The sequence below is a fragment of the Lactuca virosa genome, chromosome 6 (genome assembly GCF_052849685.1).
Source record: "Lactuca virosa cultivar CGN04683 chromosome 6, Lactuca_virosa_CGN04683_v6, whole genome shotgun sequence".
Classification (NCBI taxonomy): domain Eukaryota; kingdom Viridiplantae; phylum Streptophyta; class Magnoliopsida; order Asterales; family Asteraceae; genus Lactuca; species Lactuca virosa.
The window spans coordinates 43,006,420-43,017,623 of NC_136431.1; the positions used below are offsets into that span (position 1 = coordinate 43,006,420).

Genomic DNA, 11,204 nt, shown 5'->3' on the forward strand with positions numbered 1-11,204 from the left:
TCAATGGTTTTTTAGTTGAACCGGTATGGTTACGGGTTCCCGGTTCAACCTGTTTAACCAGTTCGACCGCTGGTTAACCGGTTTCTATAATTTTCATCTTTTTTTCTATTTTCGTATACATATATTCATATATAAATCATGAATTTGATGTTTACAAGTTCAAATATTAAAAAATACATATAAAAATAAGTTGTGGATCAATCCAAATAAATTAAAATAACACATAATCATAAGTTTTTAGTGTTTTACATTAATTCATATACGCCAAAAAGAAAATAAAGTATAATAGCGAAACAAAATATAGTTTTAGATGAATACAAACAAATCAAAAAACTTTATAACATTTACTATATGTTTTTATTTAGAGAAAACTAAATAAATTTGAAAAAAAAAATCAGCAAATTTTATTATGCAAATGATTCTTTTCCATGTATTTTCATTCGGTTTAACCGATTCAACCGGTTTATTTTGACCGGTTCAACCGGGTTTTTCTAAAAAGCAGCCGGTTCAACCCGATTCAGAAATCGATGTAAAACATGTGACAGTTGAACCGCTCCCTTCCCGATTCCCGATCCAACCGGTTCGACAGTTCGGTTCAAACAGTTTTTTTAAAACATTGTTCTCTGGTTATTTTTGTGATTGAGCTTTGCTACATTGCCGCTTTATAAAATTAAATCACCCTTTAAACCCTTCAAAGCCCTAAAACACACAACCTCACAACTTTCACATACCCGGCGAAATGCCAGGCCTTCTTACAGGTTCCGGCGATTCTTCCTCCCTCGTTCCCTTTTCCCCGGAGCTCAACACTCCTGCAGTCTACCCTCTCCACCACGACCTTAAACCCCCAACCACTCCTCGCCTCTCAATTTCATGGTCAAGTGGTAACTCGCTACGCGTGTCGGTTTTCCGGTCACCTGAGACTACCAACACCATCCACGATGAAGTTGAAGTTGGCGGGAAAGTAGTTGAGTTGAAGCTAAGTGGAGAAGATGTCCACAGTGAAGTCAATGATGCTGTGCGGTGGCGTAGAATTGTTTATGGATCAGTGTCTCCATTTGCGCATCTTCAAAATAAGAAAAACGCCATGGCAGCATTGTCGGAGTTGCAGCATTCAGCTCCTTCCCAAGTGGAATGGTAATCATACTTCATATGATAACTTTAGTGTATATATTGCCAATAACCCTGCACATTTGATAAAATTATGGAGAGGTTCGAAAATTGATAAGAGCATTCGCTTTTATGATCTTAGCTCGATTAATAAGAACAATGTCTTGTGAGTATCTATGCAGGAAGGTTTGATAACTTAGTAATTCTAGAATCAGAACAAGGGGAGTGAAATCCCCAATTTTGAAAATTTCTTGATTTTCTTCTAAATTGAAGAACAAGTACTTGATTTTTCAACATTAATAGTGAGGGAATCAGGTCAAAATGTTGAGGACTTTCGGATTTACTCTCTGATTGTTAATTTACTTCATGCAACCAGGTCAAAATATGTTCTTGAGTACAGCAAGGAAATAAATTCCCTTTTAGGAAACAGGAAGTCCAGCCCTAGCTCGTTAATTGAAGATCCAAAGACAGTATTAAAGGTATTTGTTTTCTTAAATTGTTTCTTTTTATCATATTGTTAATCTTTATGTTTTCTTTATAAAATCTTCACAATAGATTGATGAGGAGCCAAGCTCTCTGAAAGCTGCATGGGAGCTCCTTGAAATATTCTATGCCAACAAACAATCTCAGTCTTGGATCCCTGAACAGCTTGTTGATTGGTTAACTGTAAGTATACTTGTCTAAAGTCTAAACTTTTACAATGAATTTAATCATCTTTTTATTCATTATGAATAATACTTCTCTGATTCTCTCAGGATTATGATAGTTTGTTCTCTGGACAAATGCCAACTGTCCATTTGAGATTGGTGGAATTTCAAGCACAACTTATTAATATACAGACAGTTGAAAATGAAGCTGCATATTGGCAAGCAATTTCTTCAGCACTTTCAGTTGGTTGGCTAGACATTGTAGTGAGTTTTACATACTTATAAGTTAAAGTTAAACCACAAAAGGTTAATTAACATTTATAATAAATAATATTCATAAAAAGTTAAAAGCATCAATACTGTTTTAATTTTAGGTGAAGTTATTGCGTTTGCATGGATCTTATCAGCTTAATCAGCTAGGTTCTCGTGAGGTTTGTATTCAACTCAAGTAACATTGTTATTGTTAAGAGTTATATGTAGCTCAGTGTAGGGGCATTTACGTCATTTCTCATTAAACAGACAGAGAATGGACTTGTGGAAGCAGTTGCTGTTCTAATATCAAAAATGCCACGTATGCGTGTGGATTTACCAGATGGAAAGCTAGGTGAATGCTGTTACAACAAGTCTGATTTTATGAAGGTAAAACATTTATCTTTAAAACAATGTTTTAACTTTTAAATAATCTTTTAATAAATATGGATATATATATTTATATCAGGCATGGGAAAAATGGAGAGCACAAATTACAAAATTGGATTGCAGTGCATATTGGCTTCAATGCAGCCATCATCAGACAAAAGAAAACCTAAAAAATTTACTTCAAATCATGTTGGGAAACATAAATACTCTCACTTATGCCACCTGTCATTGGTTAGAGCTATATATTGCTCACTTCCTATATATCAGACCCTTTACTTCGGTTAGTAATATTTATTTTTAAATCATAATTTGGTTCAAAGATTAATGACATCATCACATTAATATGTTTTTTATATTCAGGGTTTAGAAAGTATGCATGTTTTAGCTCAAAAATGCATACAGCTAAAGCCTATATCAACTCCACATAAGCTCATGAGTCTTATAATTGGAATTCTTGGAGAAAATACAGAGGTAAAAATATTTTACTTCAACAAATTATTATTAATTTGATATCTGATTTATTATTTCTTTTTTTTTTAGGTCATATTGGCAGAGTGCTCAAAATCATTTGGTCCCTGGTGAGCTAATCTTTAATTTTTAATCACATAACTTTCAAATTTCAATATTTTCTAATAATAATAATAATAATTATTTTTTTGTGATAATAGGATGATTGCACATGCTACAGAGCTACTGACAGCTGGCAATATTCAAGCAGAAATTCTTTTAAAAGAAGAAAGACATAATTTAGGGGGAATTAGCATAGAGGAATCACATAGACTTGTTTATGCTCAAGTGTTATCTTCTCATGCGCTGACGTGGCAAGTGAGTGTGCAAATCTTTTTCCTATTAAAAACAACGCAACATTTCACTTTTTATAATTTTTTTTTTTTTTTTTTTTTTTTTTTTGCAGATTGCTCCAATATATTTAATATCTTGTATGAAACATGGAGTTGGATTGTTGGAAATTTTGTTATACAAACAACCTGTATATCATAGTCAAGTTCTCCTCAAGGTTGACTCGTTGACCTTCAATGTGCTTTGACTTTTTGACTTTTTGACTTAATGTTCAATTACTTTTGTACTGCAAACAGAATATTGAGATATGTCGTTTATATGATCTTGATAGTGTGAGTGCAAATGCTATGAAGGTAATTTTATTAAATCAATGTTTTTTTTTATAAATGTTTTATTGAATAATTGTTTATAACAAAATGACATATTAACAGATTGTTGGAATGCATCACTGGAAACATGGTAGAAAAGGTTCCGGAATCTTCTGGCTACAACAGGCTCGTGATGAAGTTCGCCTTAATAGAATTGCTCAGAAGTTGTTTGACTTTGTTGGAAAGTCAATCTCTGATGAAAGTTTTGAGGTATGTATGTATGTATGTATGTATGTATGTATGTATGTTTGTATGTATGTATGTATGAATGTATGATTTGTATTAATACCTTATGTATATATACAGCAATGGGAAGGATTAATTGAATTGATGGGCACTGAATCAAGAACTGTAGGGGGTCTTGAATTTTTACACAAGTAAGTTATGGCTAGGGGTAAAATAGTCATTTTACTAACGGTGCGAGTAAGAGGTACCAAAATTGCAATAAAATGAAACCATGAGGACTATCTATGCAAGAAAAATTAAAAATGGATTGAACCTGCCATTTTCACCAAACCACAGGGACCATTTCTGTAATTTACTAAAAATTTTAATATTTTTTTTCTGATATAAAAAAAAATTTGGTGGTGTTTAGGTATAGGGACTTCAAGAAGAGTCTTCAGCAAGTGCAAGATGGTGTTGTTACTGATGCTGCTAGAAAAGCTGGTGAATCCCTTATATCGGTATGTGATTATTTACTCTTTTGACATATTAATTTTGAATAAATTACAAATTTGGTCCCTGTTCTTTACTCAAAAATCGCAAGTTTGGTCTGATTTTTGAAGTCTTCCAAAGTCGTCCTTAATTTTTTATTCGATAACGATATGCAAGCCTGAAAAAGGAAATAACATTGGACAAAACTTGCAATTTTGAGGAAAGCACCAGGGACCAAATTCGTAATTTACTTTATATTTGTTTTAGTCCTTTGAGGCTTTGACCATGATGTTTCATCTGGGAGTAAATTACATTTTTGGTCCCTGAGTATAATTTTAAATTTTCAATTCTGGTCCTTTTAAGTTTTTGTAATGTCCTTGGTGACTATATATTTGGGAGCAAAATTGCAAAAATCAGCTATACTTGGGGACCAAAATACTTGGAACATGGACCAAAAACATTATAAGAACCGTAAATAACTACCAAAATTGTAAAAGAAAACTTTCTGGGACCGAAATTGCAAAAATCAACAATACTTAGGGACCAAAAATGTAATTAAATCTTATTATTTTGTGACACAGATAATGAAAAACCCTTCTACGCCACAACGCTTTTGGCTTCCTCTTTTGTATGATTCGGTGAGCAAATTATAACATTTTTTTTCCGACTAAAACGACAACGCTTTTCCCATATATATAAAGTTTTAATATTATTTATTTATTTATTTGCAGTTGAAGTTGCTGACGTGGCAAGAGGGTCCTCTGTTAAATGTATCTCAATGTAACTTGCTATTGAATAAATTGCAAGAGTCATCAGTGGCAAGGCTGCGCCCTGATTTTGTGGAGGTGGGGCTGCCGCCACACGCCCTGAGCTCTGTTAGGGCGGCTCTCGCCACTAATTTAGGGCGTGCTATCCTCGATGAATGATCTGTTTCTAGGGTTTCAACTGTATTCACTTGTTTTTCATAAAATGTCAATGAATTATGAATATTATAACACCCCATTTTCTATATAAAAGTGCACCCAAATTTTTATTTTAAAAAATTGTTTATATACAGAATGTCACAAGTTATATCAATTAACATTTCATCATTTCATTGTTGTGATGAGAGTCTACAAAGTCTAGAGTTTTCTATAGTTTTTGGAAATCTAATATTTTAGTAAGAGTTTTCTATAGTTTTTGGAAATCTAATATGTTAGTCTATGAGTTTCTATTATATTTTGGAATCTAATAATTTACTCTATGGGTTTCTACTGTTTTTTGAGTCTATATATATTGAAACGCTATTAGTTTCAATTTGCTTATCCATATTACTACCATTAATTCTTCTTCCTTGATAGTTAAAACGCTTTTGCTTTGATACTAGATAATCCTAAGCCTTTAAGCCATGACACAACTTGGAGATGACGAACTAATCTCTATCTTCAAGAGAATTCACAACCCAGATGACCGAAGATCCTTCTATCAAGCATCCAAACAATTCTTGAAACTTGCTTGTAGTCGCTTAACTAATTTACACATTGCATTTCCTGATTTACTCTATGATATCCTACCCGAATCCCCAAATCTTGTCACCTTTGAATGTCATAAACCACTTTCAAACACCCACATGAAACTCCTCGCACATTCATGCCCCAAGCTCTGGTACATGAACCTCAGTTTAGAAAAAAACACCGATTCTCAAACGGATTCCATGATAGAGGTTGATTTTGATAACGATGGTTTGTGTGAAGTTACAAATGCTTGTAAGAATTTGTATTACGTGTCTTTAAGTCGGAGGTTACATGTAGGAGATGTAGAAGTTACTTCTCTTGTAAGATCATCTAAGAATTTAGCAGTTTTGGATTTAAGTGGATGTGTTAGTGTCACAGACGAATCACTCAAAGCTATTGCAGAAACAACAAGTTGGTTACGTGTTTTGAATTTACAAGGTTGTTACTTGATTACCGATTTGGGTTTGAAGTATCTTTCAAATGGGCATGTGAGGCATTTCTTGGAGGAGCTTGTTTTGGCTGAATGTGACAAGATTAGCGATGATGGCATTTCATACTTGAAGCAAATTCGTTGTTTAACGGATCTTAATCTATCAAAGTGTGGGGTTAACATTACAGACGTTGGGGTTGGTGCCTTGTTGCAACTCCCAAAGATAGAAAGATTGGATCTCTCTTGGTTGATAAACGTAACTGATATTTCATTGTTTGTTATTGGTGAACACTATTGGAAACTGAAGGCGATTTCTTTGACGGGTTGTGAGGCTGTTACAAGTGAAGGTTTGCTTGCTTTTGAAGATCATGAAACATTGGAAGAACTTGAGTTCTTTTCATGTAAGAACTTTTCTTGGGAAGATGTGGTGATACTTGCATCCACTTGTGAAAGGTTGAAATACCTTGGGCTGACTCAGAGAATGGTGACGCCCATGCCAGAGGCAGTTCATAATGATTTCTATGTGATCAACAACTGCTGGATAGATTGGGAATGATCAAAGATGATATTGCTTTTTCTATGGATGAATATGGAATAAAACTAGTTTTAGGGGAGTTGGACTGACTGTTTATACCTTAATGGTGTTAATGACATCGGAATTTGTGTTTATCCTATTCAAGATGATATTTCTTTTTCTATACTAGTTTTTGTCCATCTAATCTACTTATTACATTCATAAAAGTTTCATTTATAATCATTTTAGTAATATAAATCCTTTTTTTCTATGTTTTTTTTTTCTCAATTTAAACATGATTATTTGGTTTGTTATTATCTTAATATACTTAATGAACAAAACCGTAAATCTATATCCTAATGGTGCACGGTGTGTTCCCGTATCTACCGCCCCCCGCCACCCCGCTCCGATCTCTTTCCTACTTTTATGTTCACAAGAATCGGGACAAACATGTGGCTGTGGGAACCTTTTGTGTGGCATCGAGTGGCTGAGACAGTATTCCCTCCGGTAATCATGTGCCACATTGGCAGGGGTGGTTCCACTATGGTGCCCATAGTAGCACCGAAAACCCCTGTTTTTTCGGACGTAATGTAAATTTTTTCGAAATTTTCGTTTTTGTACTATTGTGCCACTACGTAAAAAAATGTGTCACCTGCCACACCTATTATAAAATCCTGTGTCCGACCTGCACATCGGCCACCCACCTCCCATCCCACTCCCACTTTGTGTTTCCTGATATCAAGACTTCGTTAGAAAATGGGAACAACCAATAATCATCCCAAATATTGTTTTGGTTAGAAATAGATTACATAATTTAAAAAATAAAAGTCGTTGAAAGAACTAGTTACATATATAATCTGAAATTTAATTCCAAATACATTTACATCGGAAAAATAACTACTTATACGAGCAAACATAATTGATGGAAGACTAAGAAACCCAAAAAGAACTCAAATTTAGTCTCTCTATTCATAATAACCGTTAGATTTTTTCGAATATTTATGGTTTTACCCTTTATGTAAATAAGAAAGAGAGTAAAAATACAATGTATGATAGAAAGAAATGAAAGTATGGTGCTATAACACAAATCTATGGTAATATATATAGCCAATGACGTAGCCATGATTTTATTTTAGGGTAGACCAAATAATATACAAAATATAAACGAATGACAAAATTCTTTAAACGATAACAAAATATAACTATATATGCATTCTAAACTAAATTATTTATTTTAAGTTGCACACGATGTTGTCTTGCATCATTAAAATAATCTAAAATAGATTCTAATCGACATAGACAACAATGTATTCCCTTCTAATAATTTCAAGTTTTAAATGTAATTTAACAAAAATATATATTATACATACCTATATATGTAACCTTAATTTTGTGTGGGTAGGCCAATGCCCACTCTTGCCATACATTGGCTACGCCCCTATAGGGGTGCACAAACCGTTTTTTTTTTCAAACCGGTTCGGTTCAAGTCAATATGGTCAACACCTGTTCAAGGCTAAACCGGTTCTTCAATAAAAATATATGAACTTTGTAAACCGGTTCGGTTCCTTGGAAACCGGTTCGGGAGGAAACCGGTTCTTCAAACCGGTTCATTGAACTCTTTTGTTTCTTTCTTGTTTTGGTGATTTAAATAAGGGAAAACTACAAGAAGGTCCCTACATATAGGCCTCATAATCGATTTAGTCCCTATATATTTTTTTATTTAATTAAGTCCTAAATACCGGTAATCGTATTCAATTTAACCATTTGACCCGGTCAACAGGTCATCCAACTTTCAAAAATTACATTTTTGGCCCAGATTTCAAATTTTATTACAAATTCAGTCCAAAATTTACACTTTTGGCCCAGATTTTAAATTTTGTTACAAATTTGGTCCAAACTTTACCCTTTTTGCCCAAATTTTAGAATTTTATTATGAATTCATCCTAAATTTAGTTTATTTTTACAACTTTTTTTCTCAAATAATTGTTTTTAATATGTTTTTTCTTTATAAAATCATATTTATACAAAAAAAAAAAAAACGTATTTTCACATAAAAATCTTATATTTTCTATATAAAAAGTTTTTTGTATATGAAATATCTAGTTATAAAAATAGGTATTTATTAAGTATATAAATATATAGAAATCCGTTTTTATAAAAAAAATGTATACAAAAACCTATTTTACAAAAAAAAATGTATACAAACATGTATTATATAAAAACGGATTTGTATACATTTTTTTTGTAAAATACGTTTTTGTATACATTTTTTTATAAAAACGGATTTGTATAAAATCATATTTATACAAAAAAAAAAACGTATTTTCACATAAAAATCTTATATTTTCTATATAAAAAGTTTTTTGTATATGTGTCACACCCTCGAACCAGACGGCGGAAACGTCCGAGGGCTCATGTGACTTAAATTGAGATATCATCACAATGAATATACATGAAACATAACATAAACATCACTATGCATTAATACATTACAACCGTCATTGTTCACATCGAGTACATTGTTTACATTACATAATCCAAAACATAAATTGTTTATCAATCGACATCACACAAAAGACATTTCAGAAACACGCTTGATAATTCTTCATTCTAACGGTTACCTGAGAACACAAGTTATTTTGAAAATGGTCAACATATATAATGTTGGTGAGTTCATAAGCAGGTTTGATGTGTAAATGTTTTGTGTTGTTTGTAAAACCCAGAAAATCCGATATTTTCTGTAACAGAAATTGTTTACGAAAAAGGTGTGATGATCCATAAGTATACGTGTGAATGATTTCAAAAACCTGTAAAAGTGAAATGCCTTTCATAATAGTTTCTTGTATTATAGTTGTTGTAAGTAAAAGTGAATAATGTTGTTCCCCCGGAAAACCCGATGTTTTCCGATATAAATAGTATGATAGTTTTGTATTAGTGTATCGTCACAGCATATGGATATGATTTCCCATGATTACTTAGGTGGTAATGGATCTCTATGTGAGTCGTTATAACCATGCATAATAATGACTAATTCGTCTGTCTTGGCATTTTATCGAATGCCGGTCTTGAATTAAGATTTTGTCACCCTAGACTGGCCGAGTCTAACTGTAGCGAACAACTTAGGTGTGGGGGAGTCACCCCCGTATAGATCTATACACAAACTCTCGCTCTCCCTCTAGGAGACTTTGATTATAACTACAGACTACGACCGACACTTATTGGTGTCACCCGTTATTTCTCACTAAATCCAAATGAAATTGAATAGCATTGTTTTACAACCCGATTTATGTTTACTTGAATAAAAGGTAAGCCTAACAGACGAAGAGAAGAGGACAACGGAGGCCCACTAACTTTGTATGTTATTACAGGCTGTCGAGTATGCTACGGACACGTTATAGCCCATTAAGCATATTATGAATGTTTATGGTCTTATTAGCAATGCAAATGGACCATTAAGGCCCAATAGCATGTTAAAGCTGATAAAGGCCCATTGGGTATGTAATTGGGTCACCGGAAGCCCAATAAACATGTGTGATTATATTGGGCCCAATAATCATGATATTGGGCCGCCCAATAGCACGGATAGAAGATATTTGAGCCCAACCATTGAATCATTTATAATTTATTGATCTTAAGTTCGTAATGTAGGTATTTGTTGTAAGCTAAATGTTTATTCGAAGTGTTAAAATACTTTGACGTTTGATTTATAACGAAGCTTTGGATATACGTATTTATATATTTTTAAAACCATGCGTTATAAACTTAATATTTTTAACCCAATAATTTAATATTTGTCTATTTGGCCCAAAAACATTTAGTTTGACCATTTCAGCCCCTTTATCTATAAAATTGGCACTTTTAGTCCTTTTTTATGAAAATCGACATTTTTGGTCCTTAAACCGTTTTTCTTGACATTTTGGACCCAAACTTTATTTAAAAAATAATTTCAGCCCAAAACTATTGTATTTGCCATTTCCAGCCGTTAGTTGTAAAAAGTTTACACTTTTGGCTCAAATTCCGTAAGTTTTACAATTTTGACCCCAAAAATCAAAAACTTTGCATTTTTAGTCCAATTTTTGCATCAAAGTCATTTTCAGCCCCTAAAAATAGTTTATTCACGTTTTAGACTCATGGTTTGTTAAGTTTTCCATTTCAGCCCCTCAACATTTCATTTTTTCGCAACTTTGGGCCCAAAAACTCGTGAGGCCCAAATTAAAGCCCAATAAGCTAAAATATATGTTTTTGACCCCTAGAAAAGTGTTATTTTCATAAAAGTCAGATTTTATGTGAATAATACCATTTTATCCTTATAGAACTGAAAATATTATGTTTTACCCAAATCTTTGTTATTTTTGCAAAAATGACACTTATAAGGATTTTGACTTTGTTTTTTACTTCTTGAGCCTTTAGGGTAGTTTACGGCCCAATTTGCATAAAAGAATGAATTTTATGGCCCTTTAGGGCTTATTGGATTTGTTATGGCCCAATAAGGCTTATTGGAGTAGTTTATTCCATTTTAGGCCCAATATGGTCCAAAATGTTAAATCTCATGAA

At 32.9% G+C, this 11,204-nt stretch overlaps 1 protein-coding gene across 1 annotated transcript; it reads left to right on the top strand.

Annotated features, from left to right (window-relative positions):
* The first annotated feature begins 669 nt into the window (after positions 1-669).
* LOC145120653 (nuclear pore complex Nup85-like protein) lies at positions 670-5,229 on the top strand. Its single transcript, XM_079056456.1, has 17 exons — positions 670-1,134; positions 1,484-1,586; positions 1,663-1,773; positions 1,863-2,018; positions 2,129-2,185; positions 2,274-2,393; positions 2,473-2,673; positions 2,754-2,864; positions 2,934-2,971; positions 3,062-3,218; positions 3,307-3,408; positions 3,488-3,544; positions 3,623-3,769; positions 3,866-3,936; positions 4,155-4,242; positions 4,795-4,851; positions 4,945-5,229. Exons 1-17 carry the CDS (start codon positions 740-742, stop codon positions 5,137-5,139), a joined length of 2,166 nt encoding a protein of 721 aa, XP_078912582.1. The 5' UTR covers positions 670-739; the 3' UTR covers positions 5,140-5,229.
* The last annotated feature ends 5,975 nt before the right edge of the window (positions 5,230-11,204 follow it).

Coding starts and splice junctions, on each gene's coding strand:
- LOC145120653 (XM_079056456.1), top strand. CDS start 740: ATGCCAGGCCTTCTTACAGGTTCCGGCGATTCTTCCTCCCTCGTTCCC. Junction 1,774..1,862: donor AGCTTGTTGATTGGTTAACT/GTAAGTATACTT, acceptor TGATTCTCTCAG/GATTATGATAGTTTGTTCTC. Junction 2,394..2,472: donor ACAAGTCTGATTTTATGAAG/GTAAAACATTTA, acceptor TATTTATATCAG/GCATGGGAAAAATGGAGAGC.